Genomic DNA, 19,328 nt, shown 5'->3' on the forward strand with positions numbered 1-19,328 from the left:
TCCATTTCCATACAATTGGAGACAAGTTAAATGGTCCCCCAAAGTAGTCATCACATGTCCAAGACCATAGCTTGGAAGAGGGAAAGACAAAGGACACCTCTTAGGTAAGAAAATTTCTATTGAAGAGACACATGAAAGAGATAAATAAATTATCAACAAAATAAGAAATGAAAAATTTATAATCATGTTTAATTACTGACAACGGGAAAGAGGAAAAGTGTCAATAACATATCAACAAAATAGTACAAATGTAAATTCAAATACAAATATCATGGCCCTGAATAAAGACAAAATATTTAACAAAGAGACTGGGAACAAACGCCCATGTAAACAGTTATTCAATCCACACATCCACTACATTTTAACACACGCATATAGGCCCCGGTCTTGATGTGTGTACCATAATTCAAGAGAGTTTCTTTACGCACCCTATAAGTTTCTACCACACCATGCGAATTTCCAAAAATGTCCCTTGTTTTCGAATATGCATCTCCGGAAGTACCCCTAACACACACTTAAGTAAGACCATTGAAAGTGACGCCCTATTGTTTGGTTCATTTTATTCCATAGATGTATCTCCGAAAATTTTACGTAGTTACATTTCCGTAAGCCAGACACATGAGTACCAGACCCAAAAAAAAGGATTTTTCCAAATTGAAATTAAGATTCATAAAATTAAATTAGGATTACATATATGAGTTCAAAATAAAATGCAAAATTACACTTCAATATCCAGGTGGACGCTTCAACATCTTCATAATACCTTCGACGGATCTTGAAAGCGTCACTTCCAACTTGAGCAGAACGTTTGTTTCGAAACGGAAAAATGTATTCCACGTGGCCCTTACATCCACTTGCGTGTTGAGCTCAAATTTTCTAAACTAAATCTTTCCTTCGTTGCCAATCGATGGTGATTGGTACTCGAGCTTTCTAATCGTTTGATTATCTCCGTAAGGTAGGAGATAATGGATTTGTCTTTGGTATCATCGAGGGAGGTGAAGTCGTTGAGCTTGAACGTGCACCCGGGAGCTCCGTTTGAGAAGGAGACATTTGCAACATACCAATCAATATTTAGTGGCGACATTTGAGACATTTTCAATTTGTGTGAAATATAACATAAGATCACCTTAATTTTAGAAGCCATAGATCAATATGACCACTCAATGACTGACATGTTGATTCCAGAGACATATCTCTGGAACCGCATCATATTATCTTGTTTTGGAGATGCATCTCCAGGACTTCTCATGAACTAGTTTCAAGACAAAACCTATAACAGGACCTGTTTTTTCATATACAAAAAATATAAATGTTGTTATGGGGGAAGATCAAAAATGCATTAAGACAAGATATGCATATATAACACTTCATTTATATTGAGACACAATTACATACACTTATTTGTCCGGTAAAACAATAAATTAAAACAAATCAAAACAAATATCGCTGGCTAAATCTGTTGGTGGTACCCCCTTGGACTTTTGTGCATTTGATTCTCTTTCAATATTGCTCAATTTCTCGAACTCTTGCATCCTTTCTATAAAATGATTCGACCAAGTCTTGACTTTTGTTGTTGGATGATATGTCCACTCCGGTGATGTAAGTGGTATAGGGCATCCCGGTTTTAAGTAAACTTGAATAAAATAATTTGATTTTGAAAGTCACCCAATACACATAATACGATCATTTGGATTTTGAGGTGGGACGGTGCGCAATGGGAAAAAGATTTTTGAAAAACCGCATCGTGTTAGATCAATACGCGTTCTATCATACACATATGCTATTAGGTGACCCATGTCTTAGAAGCGCATCCATTTTGCGTCTGATACCGAACATGAGGCTCTTTTTTTCAGAAGAAAAAAAACATGATTAATGTGACCAATGCAGAGAGAAATGAAGGATCTTTAACTGAAATTTTATCTTTGTTTTCTCCTTATGATGTGATGATCCAAAAGAATGGAGATTTGAAGTGAAAAAATGGATTAAGAGTAGAGGGTTTTTTGGTGAACGGTTTGGTTGAAAACCAATTATGTCAATAATGGTTGTGTGATCATGATAGACTCTACCAAATAAAATTCATCAAAGCTCAAAGGAAGGTCGAAATGAATTATGCAACCCTACTAGAGGTCTGGTCCTCAATGTGCTCAACTAAAAAAAATCATGTTTCGACTTTGTCAACCTTGCCTTTGAGAGCTACAGTTATAGTCTGTGCCAAGGCCTAATACACTTTAATCAAGCATGGCTAAAATCTCGCAAGAGCTTGGGACATAGACCATTGAATATATTAACAGACTCCATGGGTATCCTTTAAATACATCTCCACCTACAAATTACATCTCAGAAATTCTAGGGACCTTGGTACGACCCAATCCCAACAACACATAAGAACCACGTCGCAAGGAGTTTCACGGACTGTAGGATTCAAAACTGTAGGCTACTGACGTCAGACCATTTATGCCACTTCTTCATAGGAGTTATCCATTAAGAAGGTTCTAGTATCGTGGAACCTGAGATAGATCTGCTCTATAACGACACTTGATCAGAGTTGTCAAATCATATTTTTATGGATCTTCTAACATCCCCACTGATATAGTTGTAAGGGGCGAAAGGTTCTAGAGCTATGAGGACCCCATTACCTATCACTTTCAACTTTCAAGTGTCATTGAATTAAGGGTCAGAGTATTTACAAATACCTTACATCGGACTGGAACATCAAGACACCATATCAGTCACCAGAACTCATTGTCAGATTCTAGTTATTTACTTCATTTGTGAACTAGATAGGTCTTTCTCAAACTAATAATAAGAAGTTCATACTCCTAAGGGCATAATTCGATGGTTGATGTTAATGTTTAGAAACTCAACTTGATGCACGTTAAAAATAGGCAATTAAGAAAACAATATACCTTGTCCAGTGACTTGTCCACTTTGATCTATTTCTTTTTCATAGGACCCAAAAAAACAAAACGTTGCATTAAGTCGTTTTAAGTCTTTAGCCTTGAAAATATTTTTGGAATGGCTTATCTCTTTACTTAGCTCGCTGGGTCCTTTGTTTAGTGGGAAACAGCAATCTCCTTTGATATATAAAATCATTTATGAAATCTTTCCACATTAAAGCACCAAATACTAATAATACTTTATTCGAACTTTAATTAAAGCCAGATACCATATCAATATATTCTACCATATTATATAACTTCCCTATATATATAGTTCCTTCATCTCTAAGTAACTAACTCATCAAGTTCCCCAATAAAAAACACGTATGTTTCTACTTCCTTTACTTCACAGTATGAGCTTCTTGTGGAATCCCAAACAAGCAGGTTACTCCTCCAAAGCAACATTCATCTTGTCCCAAGTGCAGACAGTGTCTTCTTCAAACATGTCGAAAGGTTGGTGAGTCGCAAGTGCAACCAATTGTGCTGCCAGTGCCAGAAATCATTATAAGGATTCAACCACTAGACCATGAAGCTGTTGAACGTAACTATAGGGAAGAAAGAAGATAAATGTTCATTATACTTTGAAGCTTTTAGTTGCTTTAGGTTGACCCCAAATGCATATATAGATTAGTTAGAATTTTGAGTGCAATTTTTTTCAACAACATTCTACTGTAAATAATTATTTCAACCAAATCGATTATATAAATGCCTTCAAGAAAACTAATTCGAATAGATTTTCAAATCAAGTAATTTCATGTAAATCCATATAGCAGGTTATTTGCACATTGTTTTTCTACAAATCCATATAGCAGACCCCACTGGCAAGAGTCCTTAAAATGAATGTTCATGGTGCACATTGTTTTTCTACTGATTCTTCTACATGCAAGACAAGAAGAAAGTATCGTGAATATAAAATGGGTAAGCAATAGTGTGGTAATTGCTAGAATGTGAAAGGTAAGAGATATTCACGACAATATCCAATAACCCAATCAAGATTTAGTGTGTAGGTAAATATGGTAGGATCCAGGGGCCGCCGGCAAGGAGCAGCAAACTCTATTGTATAAAGTTTCAAATTTTTAGAGGTTCAATTTTTTTTCATTAATAGGCATAAGAAAATACTGTAATAAAAATCTAATATTTCAAAAAAATGTTATAAAAAATGAGATTGATCAAAAGTCAAAACAATTATAATTAAATTCATTTATTATTAAATATATAATTGTGATGCGTTATTTTTAATTATTATAATTGTATCTTTTTTATTCTGACCCATTTTTAAAATTAGAACGGACCTATGAATTAATTGGATAAGTTCTGGTAGGATGAATCCCTTTAACTATATTTCAACACATCCTAATTTATTTATTATTTTTTTAATTATGATTTTTTAAATAAGTTAATTCAAGGATTATTGGCTTGTATGAAAGTTGGGGATGAATATATGAATATAAACCCATAATTCAACTACTAATTGTGTGGTTAAATGATTTAGCGACCAAATTTTAGGTTAATATCATGACCGTCAAGATTTTGATCTAGATCTTAAAATCTTACAATTTTGCAATCTAACTCACCCCAACAATCTCAATCTTAAGTAAAATCGCGTGTTATAGGCAAATTGTGACAAAATCGTAAAATCATTGATCTTGTGTGATCTTAGCCAATTCCAACCACGATCATCGTTTTCCAACCACCGCCATCACAAGTCCATAAGGATGATAAGATTCAAAGACGCAACAATCATTGTTCGGCGACGATGAATACATGTCGTTTGAAATGCCGAAGTTTTAGTTTTAGGGTTTAGAGGATAATCATCTTGGTTTATGATTTGTTTTAAATAACGAGATTATGATAAACCAAGTAATAAAATAAATATGTCTCTAATGTCAAACAAAGAATATCAAAAAAGGTCATTTTCCTACTAATACACTTGTCAATCTAAATATCATGTAAAAATACTTCAAATATATAGTATTATTTTCTCGTTTTAGCAGGATCTTACGATTTTTGTTATTGTCTTATGTTTTACGATCTTGCAACCCCTTCTCGATCTTACAAAAATATTTAGATAGGATCTTCTGATCTTAGCTACGATCTTATGTTTTACGATCTTAAAATCCCCTCCTGATCTTATGCAAGATCTTGATCTTGACAATCTTGGTTAATATTCATATCTTCATCCCCAACTTTCATAAAAGTCAAAAAAAAACACAACTTTTCATCTTCATCGACCTCGTATTCATCTTGTTCATACCATAAGTTTAGAAAATCGGTCACTAAAAATCCTAGTGGCCGAATTAGATACAAAGTGTTCTTAATTTTCATCATGTTCATACAAAGCCTAGAAAATAGGTCACTAAAAATCTTAATGACCCAATTAAAGATAAAATGTTCTTCATCTTCATTCACCGTTCCATCTTGTTCATACAAAATCCAAAAAACTAGTCACTAAAATTCTTGTGACTGAATCAGAGACAAAATGCTCTTAATCTTCATCCTTTTCACACCACCAAATTCTATTTTTTTTTTTTTAATTTTTAGTGTATACTTCATAAGAGTTTCTTTTGGCATTCATTTCATATCAAAAGCTTGTGATCTTCTCCAAAGACTTTTCCCATGTGATCTTCTTCAAAGATGACGAAGGTATTAATTTATTTATTTTTTAAAATCATTAACTAATTATTGATGTGGCATTAATTAATCATGTGGTATGAAAAAAGAAATGGCCAATCAACGTGCCATATATGCAGATTTGTTGAGTCATATTTTATACAGGTCTAAAATGACAGAATCTTCAAATAACGGGGTTGGAATCTAAACATTTTTTTTACAAAGTGGTATTAACCCTAAAAAAAGGGCCGATCACCATAAGTCTTTTTTTTTGCTTCTTTTCTAAAAAAAAAAGCCTTATATTCCCATGTCTTCTGGAAATTCTTCCTCATAAGTAATTTGTTGTTTGTTGCCTTTGACTTTCACCCTTGCATTTAGGCAATGTTTAGGGTTTTTGGTAATCTTTCTTCATCCCATTTGACTCCAACTTTGCAGTTTTCTTTAGGTAATGCAATTTTTTCTTTACCCTTTTACTTTTTCTCATTTATTGATTAGTCATGGTTAGCATAGAAAACCCGAATATTGCATTTATGGATTTATCTAGTGGGGATAATTGGTGAGGCTTCTTCGCGCACTAGGGTTATAGACCCTAAAATAATGGAGGTGGTTCCTTTAGCGGTGAGATATCCTCCCCTGGATTTTATAGAGATTAGTGACACCTATGATGTTATAGGGAGCTCTGAAAGTGATATTGATGGGTTTGAAGGTCTCTATGATGAGGAGAATCTTGAGTCAAATGTAAAGGAATATGGGGGAGAAAACTCGTTTAGGCTCAACATCATAGAGGTCGGTTGTGGTTTTTCTTTCCCTGATATCCTCATAGTAAACCTAAAGACAATAGGGAATATCAGGATGAATTGAGGGCCACCATTTATATCAAGGTTTGTAAGCATTTGGACGGCCGAGAACCTAGTGACAATGAGATTAGGCAGTGGCTTGAGTATCAATTTCGTTCAAGAACTCATGGTCGTGATTTTTTTCTTGTTGATTATAAAGAGGATATGATTCGGAGGGGACACTTAAACCCCGAGCTTCCTGTTGATGCAGATCAGTACACCTTGATGGAAAGGACTTCTTATGCATGTTTTTGTCTTCAATGAGGTATGCCAGATGAAGAATTCCTATCAGGATATGGGTTTGTCTTATGATTGGTAGATCTCCCATGAAGAGCCCGATAAAAGATTGTGCAATCGCTTTGACGGATGTTCTCCCTTACATGAGTGTTTGTTCGCTAAATGGATTTAGACTCTCTTTCAACGAGTTTGAGGTTAGGTTCATGAATAATTTGAGAATTGCTCTTTCACAACTACACTCGGTGAGTTGGGATTACATGAAGGTAGTTCTATATTGGTGTGAATCTAAGAATGATGTTCCAACTCTAAAGTTATTCTTCACCCTTTTTAATGTGGAATGTACGTCAACCACGACAGGGTGAGAGCAATGTCGGCTTTCATTTCGTCAATTGAAGAAAATGTTTGAAGTTTACATATAAAGCTTCAAGAATTTCAAGGATTAACACTACTTAGCCATTCCCCAAAGTCATGGGGCTCTAAGAGCCTGTGTCAATCTGTAGACGACGTCATTATTTCGGTGCAAAACAGAAGATCAATGTGGAGTTTCGTGAGATTCATAAGACATTTCTCATATACGACACCATTATTCCGGTGCAAAATAGAAGATCAGTGATACGTGGACAATTTTTTTTAGGTACAATGGTATGAGCTCTAATGTAGTGGAGTGGTAGTGCACTTATAAGGTTAGCACTCCTACGCCCAAGTTAGTGAGTTTACAGGGGTGTAACTTTGCAAGAGTGAATGAAAAAGTATTTGGTATGGTGCGTAGAAAAACTTTTATATTATGGGTGGTTAAAACTGCTTTTGCTTACCCTAACACGGAATGTGGGAGCCCGCATGACTAGATCCAATGATCAATGATGGGTAAGCAGTCTGGATCTAACATGCGGTTCTCTAGAAAGAATCTACATTTTCATTACTCCTCCACAAAAGTATTTTGGATTGAGCTTTCGTTGTTGAGTCGATTTTGTTTGATCAGCCCATTACAAATAAATTGTTATTATAAATTTTGTTATAACACTTGCTTTATATGAGCCACTTGGAGTATTGACCATAAAATTGATCAATGTCCTAGAATTACGGTTTGATCATGCATCTGACATAATTGAGCATCGAAATTGAGTTTGCTCTATCACCGGCCCTTGTAACTTTGTCTTTATGAGTTCTAGTTCATTTTTTAGCAAGGGAACTATAAGTTCATGGTAACTAAGAGGCTTCAAGTTATGAACATAATTTCCAACAGGTTCAATCATCAACTTGAAGCTTTAAGATTTCACAACATTAAAAGACAAGTTATTTTGATAGAAGAAACGAGTAATGTATTTATTAGTTAACGCCTTTACATTTTCCACACAAGAATCTTTAATGGATGCTTACATTTTAGCTAGTGACAACATTTCTTATGAGATACCGATTTTTGAAACATTATCGTATTCATCGGGCCTTTAGCATTTTTTTGTCCTAGTCGTAGATGTTGAAGACCTTTTTCCTACCCGAAGGTTTGATATTTCCTAGACAACATTTTCATCCTTCTCATTGGCATTAACATCAGGCATATATGCATCACTAACAACTTGATTTTTTTATCATAATTGTCTTATAGAATTTTTTTAATGTCAAATGACACTTTTCTACAAGATTTAACTTCTCCATTTATCCTCACCTGATACTTCTAGCTCGTGTTATTCCTCCTATTAAAAGGTGCTCACAAAAATCATAAATAATAGTTTTTTTCTTTGGTCTTTATAGGAGTTCCACTGCCAACCAATGTCAATATTCTCACCAATAAATTTTAAAAACCTTTGTAGTTTGAAATTTGTGTTAAACATTCAAAAGATGATGTCATGGTTGCTAATAAAAGATAAATTAGCAAAATAGAGAAGAAATAGATGTGAATGAATGAGAACGTGAAGAAAAAATGAATGGGTGAAGAGGAATATGGAAGAATGAATGAGAAAGGTGGATGCTTGCTGATTTGACAAAATGGAGAGAAAGATGGATGCTTCTCGATTTGAGAAGAATGTTGAAGAAGAAAATTTACAAAGAAAAAGAACGGCAAATGTTAAGTCAAAAGATCCACCGTTTCTGATTGAATGAAGAGAGAATAGAAAATAATCTAAAGCATCACTAACAATTTTTTTCCTAGTCAAATAAAGAAATGACCTAAAACTTCACTAACAACTTTTATACTAATCAAATAAAAGAAAAAATATATCAATTTATCCTTAATAAAATTCAAACTTACAATATGGTCCTCATCTATATCTTAAAATAGATATTTCTATTTTTATTTATATTAAAGATAATATTCTATATACTCATGAGGAGTACGGTCGCAAGACCGAAACCTTATTTGGTTGAATTCAATAAAAAAAAATACTATTTTCAATCATTCTTTTTAGTAAAAGAATCTCTCTCGGATATCCTATTTGTATATATGAATCCGTAATTCTATTATTAGACTATAATAGGGTGGTAATAGTTCATATATTTACCTATGGAACAATAAATCTTAATGTATCGTCGACTTGATAATACCAGCTTAGATACATGTATAATAAATTGTAAACCACTATTGCACAAATAGCGTTAAACTCTGGTTAATTACACTAGTGTTTAGGCTATATTCTCAAATAATATTAATATTACTGCTATATCTAAAGTTGATAAGATCTCCTCAGCAATGACATATGAAAATCGGGAGAAAAGTTATGTAATTTACAGTATTTCCCAATCTTTTTTCACTTTCACTTTTGCTTTTGTGACGTGGAACTACGTAACACTAGTTCACAATCCAATGGTCATAATTTAATCGCTGAATGTTAATGTTTTGAACCTAACTTGTCGCGTAGCACGAGTACCAAAAGGACGTTACAAGCTCACGAAAAATAATGGAGTAATAATGGACCTTTTCCACTACACTTTTCCACTTGGCTCCATTTCTTTCTCTTGCAGAAACCCAAAAGATGAGACATTGAATTAATATACACTTTTTAGCATTAATTCATCTCTTTTTTACTGTTCCTTTTTTAGCTCACTGGGTCCTTTGTTTAACGGGAAACAGCAATCTCCTAACATCATTTATGAAATCCAGTTGCCACTCGCCACATTCTGCTTCGCATAAAGTGGAATAAAAATGGACCCTAATTCATCATAAAGCCAGATTACATTCAATTAAATATACAACAATACATACTCATAAGTGGAGCAAAAAGATATAAAAAAAAATTAACTACCAACTAGGCATCAAAACACTAATAATAGTTAATTCAAACTTTAATTAAAGCTAGATACCATATCAACTCTACCATATTATATAATTTTCCTATATATATATCCCTTATCTAGTGCTATAATATAACAACAACCATCCAGCTCTAATTAACTGACTCATTAAAAAAAATGTATGCTTCTACTTCCTTTTCTTCACAACTCCTCCATGAGCTTCTTGTGGAATCTCACACAAGAAGGTTACTCTTTCAAGGCCCGGTTGATAATCAACCACTAGCCAACTCTCCTGTTCTCACACATAATCATAATTCAACCGATTCGTATTTCGGAATTCGTGAATTTGATGCGAATGTTGTGATGATACTTGCAGTCCTATTGTGTGCTCTTATTTGCTCACTTGCGTTAAACTCTATTATAAGGTGTGCTTTAAGATTTTCAAACGTAGCCATCAACAACAACGGGTCTTCTTCGAGTTCGAGCAGCAATTCTTCGCCTCAATTGGTGAACAAAGGAATCAAGAAGAAGGCTCTCAAGACATTCCCAACCGTGAGTTATTCAACGGAGTTGAAATTTCCAGGTTTGGATACGGAGTGTGTGATATGTATCTCGGAATTCACAAAGGGTGAGAAGGTGCGCATTTTGCCGAAATGCAACCATGGTTTTCATGTTCGTTGCATTGACAAATGGCTAAAGGCACACTCATCATGCCCCAAGTGCAGACAGTGTCTTCTTGAGACTTGTCGAAAGATTGTTGGATCGGAAGCACCACCTATGTTGCCAGTTCCAGAAACTATTATTAGGATTCAGCCACTAGATGCTGAAGCTTTTGTACGTAACTATAGAGAAGAAAGCTGATTAATGTTGAATACAGTTTGAAACTTTTGGTTGCTCTAGTTTGTGTTCAAAAATGTAAATATACATTAGTACAAATTTTGAGTAAATTTTTAACAAAATATTATGTGGTACTACTGTAGTAATTATTTGAACTGAGAATTTTATGTGTCTTCAAAATATTCTGCAGTAATTCCACTGGATGCGAATTTGAATCACTGGACACAGTTTGATTATATATAAAAAAAATTAATTTAAGTAGATTTCAAATAAAGTAACTGTATGTAAATTGTGATCTGGTGAGAGATTCATAGTACATTTTTGGATAAGAATTCAGGAATTACTTTTCATTTTAACAAAGAATAAAAGGATTGTTGTATATTATTGAAATTTAAAGTGCACGTCATTATCAGTGACATGAATATATTTCTAGTACTACAACTTTTTTTATAGGCCAAATCGTTTTACTATTTGAATTAAGAAAAATGTAATATTTCTTCTATTTTAAAATGAATAATGTTTAAGATTTTTGCAGGTATATTAAAAATAAAATAAAATTCTTAAAAAACATAATACTTTACTAAATTAATTTTATTAAATGTTGATGTTTTTGAACTGGATTGGTGATCTTCCTCTCGGGTGATTGCTATGGGAGGTTGAAGATGATGGATCCTTTGATTTAGAGACGGGGTTCAGGTAAGTATATTCAGCTTTCTCTTAATCTTGATTTTCCTTTTGATGTGGTGTTTGTTTGTGACTAGTTGTAGGATTGGTGGATCCGGTAGTAGTGGGACACACTCAGTTACCTTTTTATCCCTTTCACCCAATGATTTTGTCGATCTTTCCTATTGTGAGCTCAAATGATGTTTTTTTGTCTATCCCAATCTATTTGGATGCTTCTTAGGTTCTAGCTAGATCTAAGGAGGTAGGGTATTCTTTTAAGAGAGTTGATGATGTGGAGGTTGAGAGGTTGGTTCAATTAGAGCGGAGAGATGCTAAGGCAAAAGTCTAGCTTAGTCAAGTAGGTTGAGTTTGGGGCCTTCATTGAGGTTGTGGGTTTGGTGGATCTCGCTTTGTTTCGAAGGAAGTTTACTTGGTCACAACCTCAATATGTGAGTATTATTTGCAGCCTTGAGCCATAAACCTTTTTGTTTCAATAATTTTTGGTTGGTAACGCTAGTTTTAACTCAATGGTTAGGGAGTCCTAGAGTTCGAGAGAGTATAAGGGTTGGATGGCTGACATTCTTATAGATAAGTCGAAGGCACTCAACAAGGTTCTTAAGGTGTGAAATAAGGATGTGTACGGTAATATAGATTTTAATATCAAGAGGTGTATGGATAACCTAGAGATGTAGGATCTAAAGATGGAACAAGCAGATCTTTCGCTCGAGGATTCTGGTATTAGGTTTATTGTTTCTCAAGAACTTGATGAGCTTTTGCATTGACATGGTGTTTTGTTGATCTAGCATTCTAGGGCAGCTTAGTTAAAAGAAAGTCATGTTTATACATGTTTTTTTTTATTTTCATGCTTGCTTGAAGCTTAGGTCCCGGAGAAGTAATGTGACCTTTATATATGTTGGCGATCGTTGGGTGGATAAGGTGAGAGGTGAGGTTTTGAAGTTTTTTAAAAAGAGGTTCTTGGATTCAAAGAGGGTAGACCTTGCCCTGGTGGGGTTTCTCTCTTGTCTTTTTCTCGTGTTTGAGGTTAGGCTTCTTTCTTCTAGTTTTACTCCCGCTGAGATCGATGCGCTTATGGCGGGAATAGGTGGGTGTAAGAGCATGGGCCAGGATGGGTTTAATTTTTCTTTTTACAAATTTTTTTGGGATGTTATGAAGTATGAGATTTATGTCAGGTTTGACTAGTTCTACCTTGATGTTTTGCTTCCTAAGAGTTTGACGTCCTTTTTCGTCACGCTCATCCCTAAGATGGGTTCCCCTCAGAGTTAGAGATTTTAGACACATTTATCTTCCTGGTTCTTTTTACAAGTTTATTGGCCAAAGTCCTTGCGGTTAGACTAGTAGGGGTTATGGATTATCTTATTTCCCCTAAGCAGACGACAGTTATCAAGGGAAGGCAGTTGGTTAATAGTGTAGTGGCTTTGAATGAGGTGGTAGATTTGGCCGAAGTGTCCAAAAAATAGTGTTTTGTTTCTAAAGTGGACTTTGAGAAGGCGTATCATTCTGTTAGTTGGTCCTTTTTAGATTCTATGTTCGTTAGGTTTGCGTTCGATGTGAGGTGTATGGCGTGGACTAGAGCTTGTATTTTCTCGGGTAACCTCTTAGTTTTGGTTAACGGTTGTCTGACCGATGAGATTTGTATTCATATGGGTCTTAAGCGTGGGGACCCTCTGACGCCTTTCCTCTTATTACTGGTAGCGGAAGGTTTCAACACCTCTATGAAAAGGGTGGTTTCGATTGATGCTTATTTTAGGGTTTAAAGTTGGTTCATAAGGTTTAAAGGTGTCCCATCTTCATTATGTAGGTGACACGATAATTATCTGGGTCCCATCGGTGGTCAATTTATTGTCTATTAAGGTTATTCTTAGGAGCTTAGAGCCTGCTTTAGGGCTTAAGGTGAACTTTGTCAAAAGTAGTATTTTTGGGTCAATGTGGGGAGAGAGTTTCTGGATTTGGTCATGGATTTTATACAATGCAAAGTAGGTTTCCTTTCTTTCAAGTACTTGGGCCTCCCGGTTAGCGTTAATCCTACGAAAGTGGGAACCTGAGATCCTTTAGTTCAGGTTGTAACTAATAGGCTTTCTTCTTGAAAGAATAGATTTGTGATCCTAGGTGAGAGGGTTGTTTTGCTTAATTTGGTCCTGAACTCCCCCCCCCCCCCCTCATTTTCTTTCTTTCCTTTTAAAGATGTCGGTGTTTGTCTGGAAAAAATTAGTTGGTATGCAAAGGAGGTTTCTCTAGGGAGGTTCTAAAGGGAGGTAAAGGTTTCTTGGGTGAAGTAGGAGGATGTGTGCAGATCCAAGAAGGAGAGCAGTTTAAAAGGTTAAGTATTTTAGTCTTGTGAACTTTGCTCGTCTTAGTAAGTGGAGGTGGAGGTTGCTAGAGGGTAGTTTGTCCCTATGAAAGGAGATTATTTCTGCCAAATACAATCCTCAAGTTTGTGGTTCTTTGAGGGGAGGTCGGATAAAGGGTCTTAGGAAAGCATCTTTCTGGTGTAAAGGGGTATATCTTCTTGGCTCTAGTTCGGGTATTTTGTCGGATTGATGTGCTTTGTCTTGTTCTAAGGTGGTTAGGGATAGGATGTGAACTAGGTTCTAGCATGATGTTTGGGTGGGGGTCTTATTTGTTATGTGTCTCTTTTAATAGATTATTACTTATCTATGAGCAAAAGGTCTTTATGGTGGGGTCGGTGGGGAAGTGGAAGGGTGGTCAGTGGTTTTGGGATTTTAGGTGAAGGCACTCCTTCCTAGTATGGGAAGAAGAGCTTCTAGCAGAGTTCCTTCTTTACATTGTTGGGGTGGTTAAGCAGGAGCAGGTGGACACCTGGGTATGACTCATTGATCTTACGAAAGGTTTCTCAATGAGTTCCTTTTACTGGAAGTTTTCTTTTTCGGTGTCGGGGGTCAATAGTAGGTTGGGCCAGGTGTTGCTTGTGTTGGCTAGGGTTTGGAAGAGTTGGGCTCCCTCCAAAGAAGTGATCTTTTTCTGACAGTTGTTGCAAGATAGACTGCCAATTAGGCATAATCTGGTTATGCGAGGGATTAGGTATGCGAGTAACAAAAGAGGGAGTGTGGTTTGTTCAAGGCTTGTGGAATCAGTGGATCGCTTATTTTCTCAGTGTGAAATGGCTTCCTTAATTTGGTATAAGGTGCTTAGGTGGGTGGTGATGCCTTTTCTACTATCTTCCTCTATTTTAGGGGTCCTATAGGTTTTTCAGGGGTTTGGTCAGGATAAGAAATCTCGGTTAGGTCTGTTATCGATCTGACATTCAGTGGTCTGGGTGATTTGAAAATTGTGTAATAAAATCATTTTATGATAGGAAAGTTTGTCGATTAATCGTTGGGTGCATTTTATTATTTGTTTGGCGTGGAAGTGGGTTTTTTCCATACTTTAGTATTTACTCTATCCTTGCCAGATTGAGAGCGAGACCCATAGGGTGGTCAGCTGCCCTTCTCTGTTTTTTTGCCAGTGGTCGAATTTGTAGGTGGTCGAATTTGCCTCCTTTCAACTTTTATCTTCTAGTGGTGTGCTCCTTCAGTCGCTCATGAGATGGTGATGCTTTCCTTCTTTCGATTTTTGCTTTCTAGTGTTGTGTTGGTTATTGGTTTTGAGTTTGATTTCTGTCTTTGGATTGGTCTGGACTAGTGTTGCCTGTGATTTTTCTGTTTCCCTCCTTTCTTTGATTTTTTGTCGATTTTGTTGTTTTCTGAGCACCACTTGTGCTTGTGTTGTATTATGTATTTTTTTCTTAATAAATATATTAATTTACTCTGCTATTAAAAAAGTGGGGGAAAAAACAATTTTAAACTTTAATTAAGGTGATTCTTATTGTGTAATAGACAGAGTACACCCTAAAAATCTAGGATGTATGGATCACATAGATTCCCGGAGCATAAAAAGTGAGAACCAAAATGGCAAAAAGTTTTTAATGCAGCAAATTAAACAAGATACCACACGACTAAAATTGCATATTTTGAATGCTACGAACTTAAAATTTTACTGGTTCAAGAACAAATCTAAGGTTGTGTTTGTAACAAATTACAAATACAGTCACTCAAACTTTTTGGAAACATATAATTCATGTGAGTTTGTATATATAAAATGTCTTTTGTCAATTCAAATTGAATTCTGTGACTTTTACTTGTATTTAAGGTTAATAAATTATGACCTTTTTTCTTATAAATATGATTGGAGGGAGTATAGTAACAAGTGGAAAAAATTATGCTTTGACACTTGTATGGATTAATTTCACATTTTGGTGAAAGTTAACGAAAAGTTTAATATGTGATGATTTCTTTAAAGAAAAAAAAAACTCCAACTTTACTAAATTAATTATTGAATTGAACAAATAATTCAAATAAGATAGATACCCAACCACTTCAATCCAGGTTTTAAAACATTGTTCACATCAAGTGTCTTGTGAAGAACCACTAGAGTGGTGTAACTAGGTAGGAGGAAAGAAATAAAAAAACAAAACAAGAAAGTGGAAGGTGGAGTACTTTATCCAGTCAATGAAGCATATATACTCTTAATGGAAGCTGAGACAGAAGCCATCTATTCATTTTTCCAATCAAATAAGTATACTGTCTAAAAGGGTAATGTTGTAACATACTAGTAACCATTTAGTACTCTAACAAAGAAGACTCATTACAAACACTGAAAAACTGATTTATTTCACACTCAGGATTAAACATCTGAAAAGCTGAGAAACTATATATTAATCTTAAATTATATATCAATCTTAAGCATAAATATAAATGATGGATGACCTGCTAAGTGGTGGTCTCAACATCTGAAACCCTGTAAATATAATCTGTGGGTAATCTGATACGTTTTGTCACGCGGACCTATCAAAATAACCAAACCATAGTAAAGACATGCTATTTAAGGTTCAACCAATTCAGGCAGCAAGAAAACCAGTGAGGTAAATAGAAAAGTTGGAATCATTGCATAATAGAAGAGATAGAAGGATAGAATAAAAATTCGATATCTAGTGCGCCAATAATTAGCATCTAAAATTATTTTCCACTCACCAAGATTCCTATTATTATTATGCAATTGACTTTGTGGCTAAAAGTGTAAAAAGAAAAAGGCATGCTTAGTAGTAGATGTGTAACTTATTTTTCAAATGTTAAAACAAAAGAGAGAGGCAAGTGGATTCCCTCCTCAATTAGATTCTGTCTATTTTTTACATGACCAATTAGATTCCGTAAGGAATTGGAAAGGACAAAATGAGTACATGATTAATTTGTTCAAAGATAAATGAGAAAAAGTAAAACATGTAGCAAACAAAGGGAATGTAATAGTGTAAGTTAAGCATACTCTGTGAGAAGATTAGAAAGTGCAATTGCAACATTTCTTTTGACACGAAATCAGAATAAAAACATTTGCAAAAGGGGCTGAAATGGTTTGAGAATGAGAAATAGAGACCGATGTTAGAAGAGGTTCTTTTGATGCACGGTGAACAAACTTTGGTACTATGTAGTTACAATTTTTTTTGAAACAGCAAAAAGCAATATATTAAATTATGAGTGTTATTCTCACACACCTGTGAAATACTTATATCAAATATTGTTCACCGTATTTATATGGTAACAATAATTTTTTTAATAAAATAATATTAAAAATTTATTTTAAATAAAAAATATTTATAAAAGAATTTAAAATTAATTGTTATAAAAATATAATTTTTTATTAATCAATTGTATTATAGCATTAAGCACAAAAATTTATGTTATTAATCACATTTTTTCTGATAGTTTATTAACCAATTTCACTATTTTATTAACTAATAAAATACATAATATTGATCAAGTTCTGACATTAATTTGTAATATTGATATATTTTATTTTACTATTTATAGTTTTTAATTTTAATTAAATTATAAATTAATTTCAGAACTTGGTTAATATTATGTATTTTATTAATTAATGAAGTTGGTTAATAAACTATCAGAAAAATAAATGGTTAATAACATATAATTTTGTGGTTAATGCAATAATAAAATTGATTAATAAAAAATATTATATTTTTGTTATAAAATTAATTTTAAAAAAATAAATACTTTTTAATTAAAATAAAATTTTAATATTATTTTATTTAAAAAACATTGTTCATCGTATAAATACGGTGAACAGTGTTTGGTGTAAATATTGATATAACATTATGGTGTAGGAATAACATTATTCATATTAAATCACAGGCATAAGACATGTCCCATGTCAGTACATAGCAGGTTGTTGCACAATGCCAAAACAGCAAAACAAGGCACTGCAACTGAAACAGATTCTCCTGCCAAGCTCTATAAAACTTTACAAAACTCAACCAATTACACATGTAACGTGAAGTCTAACCGAGGACCAGACCGAATCAAGGAAACAGCAGAACTTCAAACTGGATTCGCTATACCGCTTTTCAAACAGCCACACCTTGATAGATTCAAATAAATCAATATGGTTGAATGATGATCCTATGATATGAATCTACACCAACCCTTCAAAAACCTCGAGTCAAACATAGCTCTGAGTAACTGTTAAGACTCAAATCAAGCTCATGCAAATGTAGAAAGAAACTGAATATATATGGAGAAGAAAAGTTACAGAAGTATATTACTCATGATCCTTCATACATGCAAGTGGATTAGCTTACTTATCCAACAAACAATGTCTAACAAACTTGACTAATCAACCAACTACTTGATAACTAACTAGAAGTTAGTTACAATACAATTAAATTATCTTATGTATTAGTTAGTTTTCATCCATATCTTCATTATCTTTAAGAAACCCCATCAAACTAGAATGCATGTTAATCATTCCTAGCTTGGCTTGGAGTGTAGAAAGGACCCAGGTGTAATGATTTGGTGAGGATGTCAGCAACTTGTTTTTTTGATATGACAGGTATGATATGAACAACTCCTACTAGGACCTTGTTGTGCACCAAGTGACAATCAATCTCAATATATTTGGTTCTTTCATGGAATATCGGGTTGGCAGCTATATGCATGGTGAATTTGTTGTCACGGTAGATAATGATTAAGGAATGATGTAGAATGTTGAAGTTGTTGAGCAGAGATAGAAGCCTAATGCCTTCACAAGTAGCATGTGTTAATGCTCGATATTCAATTTCGGATGAAGATCGAGATACAACAGCTTATTTCTTTCTTTTCCAGTTGATGAGCGATTTCCCAAGGAAGAAACAAATATCAATAGTGGATATGCGTGTGTATGGGCAAGCTCCCCAATGTGAGTCAGAAAATCCCTTAGAGATCTAAAGTGGAAGATGGGCTTAAGAATAATCCTTTGCTAGGATTATGTTTGAGAAAATATAGGACGTGAAGGCCAACTAACATATGTTTATCCGTAGGAGCATCGAGGAATTGACTTAGTTTGCTTACTGCATAAGCAATTTCAGCCTTGAATGAGTAAGGTAGAGGAGTTTACCAATGAGTATGCGATAAGTAGTGGGTTTAGAAAGAGGAGTAGCATATGTCTTGTGGAGTTGTAAGTGAGGTTGCATTGGTGTATTGTAAGGCTTAGCACCAAGGAGGCATATATCTTATATGAGATCCAAGGCATATTTCCTTTGACAAAGTGAGATGCCTTGAGCATTTCGAGTAACTTCAAATCCTAGGAAGTATTTCAAAACTCCTAGGTCTTTGATACTGAATTTGGCATTGAGGATTGCTTTCAACTAAGTTATCTCTACAAGATTAGTTCCACCTAGAACTAAATCATCCACATAGATAAGTATGATTGTGAAACCTGCTTAGGAATTCTTGGTAAAAAGAGAATAGTCAGCCTTTGATTGGATGTAACTAGTGGAAATGAGAGTATCTGTAAGTTTTGTATTCCATTGTCGACTTGCCTGCTTCAGTCCATAAAGTGACCTTTTCAATTTGTACACAAGATTAGAATATGGTAAATCCATACTAGGAAGGGCCATATTGTAAACTTCTTCATCGAG

At 34.4% G+C, this 19,328-nt stretch overlaps 1 protein-coding gene across 1 annotated transcript; it reads left to right on the top strand.

The window, feature by feature from the left end:
- Positions 1–9,926: 9,926 nt before the first annotated feature.
- LOC127105781 (RING-H2 finger protein ATL78) lies at positions 9,927–10,864 on the top strand. The gene has a single exon (XM_051042987.1). The coding sequence runs from the start codon at positions 10,025–10,027 to the stop codon at positions 10,706–10,708; it is 684 nt and encodes a 227-aa protein (XP_050898944.1). The 5' UTR covers positions 9,927–10,024; the 3' UTR covers positions 10,709–10,864.
- Positions 10,865–19,328: the final 8,464 nt, after the last annotated feature.

Source organism: Lathyrus oleraceus, chromosome 7, assembly GCF_024323335.1.
Source record: "Lathyrus oleraceus cultivar Zhongwan6 chromosome 7, CAAS_Psat_ZW6_1.0, whole genome shotgun sequence".
Taxonomy (NCBI): Eukaryota; Viridiplantae; Streptophyta; class Magnoliopsida; order Fabales; family Fabaceae; genus Lathyrus; species Lathyrus oleraceus.